Source organism: Lagopus leucura, unplaced genomic scaffold (assembly GCF_019238085.1).
Source record: "Lagopus leucura isolate 7727_CA_CO unplaced genomic scaffold, USGS_WTPT01 34459-0_obj-0_obj, whole genome shotgun sequence".
Lineage (NCBI taxonomy): Eukaryota > Metazoa > Chordata > Aves > Galliformes > Phasianidae > Lagopus > Lagopus leucura.
Genome location: NW_024968663.1, coordinates 1,619 through 3,126, shown reverse-complemented (window position 1 = coordinate 3,126; position 1,508 = coordinate 1,619). Strand labels below are relative to the sequence as shown.

The following is a 1,508-nucleotide window of genomic DNA, read 5'->3' as shown; positions in this document are numbered from 1 at the left end:
TCCCAGCTGCTGGCCCCATAGATTTGGCCACCCAAAGATGGGGGAAGGCAACCAAAGCATCGTCCCCAGAGATGTGGGGTGGCCAAATCAGGGATGTGGGGTGGCCAAATTCAGAGTCCTCACGGATGTGGGGCAACCAAAACCACGGCCTGAAGACAACGCCGACGTCCCCACGGCCAAAGCCAACGTCCAACGTTTGACCCACGGCATTCTGGGTTGCGAAACTCAACATCTGATGGCACCCCATGGGATGTGGGGTGGCCAAACCCGACGTCCCCACGGCCAAAGCCAACGTCTGACATTGACCCAAAGGGCTCTGAGTGGTGAAACTCAACGTCTGATGGATGTGGGGCAGCCAAAATCGTCACCCAACGTCCCCACGGCCAAAGCCAACGTCCAACGTTGACCCACGGGGTTCTGGGTGGTGAAACTCAACGTCTGATGGATGTGGGGCAGCCATGATTGTTACCCAACGTCCCCACGGCCAAAGCCAACATCCAACGTTGACCCAAAGGGTTCTGGGTGGTGAAACTCAACCTTTTAGGGCACCCTGTGGAATTTGGGGTGGCCAAATCCAACGCCCTGATGGATGCGGGGCAGCCGAAATCATCACCCGACATCCTGATGGCCAAAGCCGTGCTGACCCACGGCATCCTGGGTGGTGAAACTCAACCTTTTAGGGCAATTCTGAGGGATGTGGGGCAGCCAAAACCCAACGCCGACGTTCTGACGGCCGAAGCCGTCGTCCAAAGCTGAACTTTGTCATTTTGGGTGGCCAAACCCAACGCCCAGTGCTGAATTTTGCCATTCTGCTTGGCCAAAGCCATGGTTCAAAGCCGAATCTCACCGTTTCGGTTGGCCAAACTCAAGGCCCAACGCCAGACGTCGCCATTTTGGGTGGCCAAACTCAAGGCCCAATGCTGAACCTCGGCATTTTGGGGTGGCCAAACCCAAAAGCCAACGTCAACACGGACGCCATCATAACCAAACTCATCGTCCAAAGTCAAACCTCACTGTTCCAGTTGGCCAAACCCGATGCTGCCCAACGCCGAGCGTCGCCATTTTGGGTGGCCAAACTCATTGTCCAAAGTTGAGGTTTGCCGTTCTGATTGGCCAACCTCAACATCCAAAGTCAAATCTCACCGTTCTGATTGGCCAACCTCAACATCCAAAGTCAAATCTCACCGTTCTGATTGGCCAAACCCATCATCCAAAGTCAAATCTCACCGTTCTGATTGGCCAAACTCAACATCCAAAGTCAAATCTCACCGTTCTGATTGGCCGAACCCATTGTCCAAAGTCAAATCTCACCATTCCGGTTGGCCAAAACCAGCACCCAACGCCGAGCGTCGCCATTTTGGGTGGTCAAACCCATCATCCAAAGTCAAATCTCACCGTTCTGGTTGGCCAAACCCATCGTCCAAAGTCAAATCTCACCATTCCGGTTGGCCAAACCCAACGCCCAACGCCGAACGTCGCCATTTTGGGTGGCCAAACCCAACGCCGAA

General features: G+C 54.6%; 1 protein-coding gene across 1 annotated transcript in view; it reads left to right on the top strand.

The window, feature by feature from the left end:
- Positions 1 to 544: 544 nt before the first annotated feature.
- The window catches only part of LOC122193768, a gene marked incomplete at its 5' end in the record, with an annotated part of 2,576 nt that continues 1,612 nt past the window's right edge, over positions 545 to 1,508 (top strand). The window contains 2 exons of the mRNA XM_042894639.1: positions 545 to 681; positions 740 to 1,487. Of these exons, the coding sequence (XP_042750573.1) occupies positions 545 to 681; positions 740 to 1,487 (885 nt within the window). The remainder of the gene's footprint in view (positions 682 to 739; positions 1,488 to 1,508) is intronic.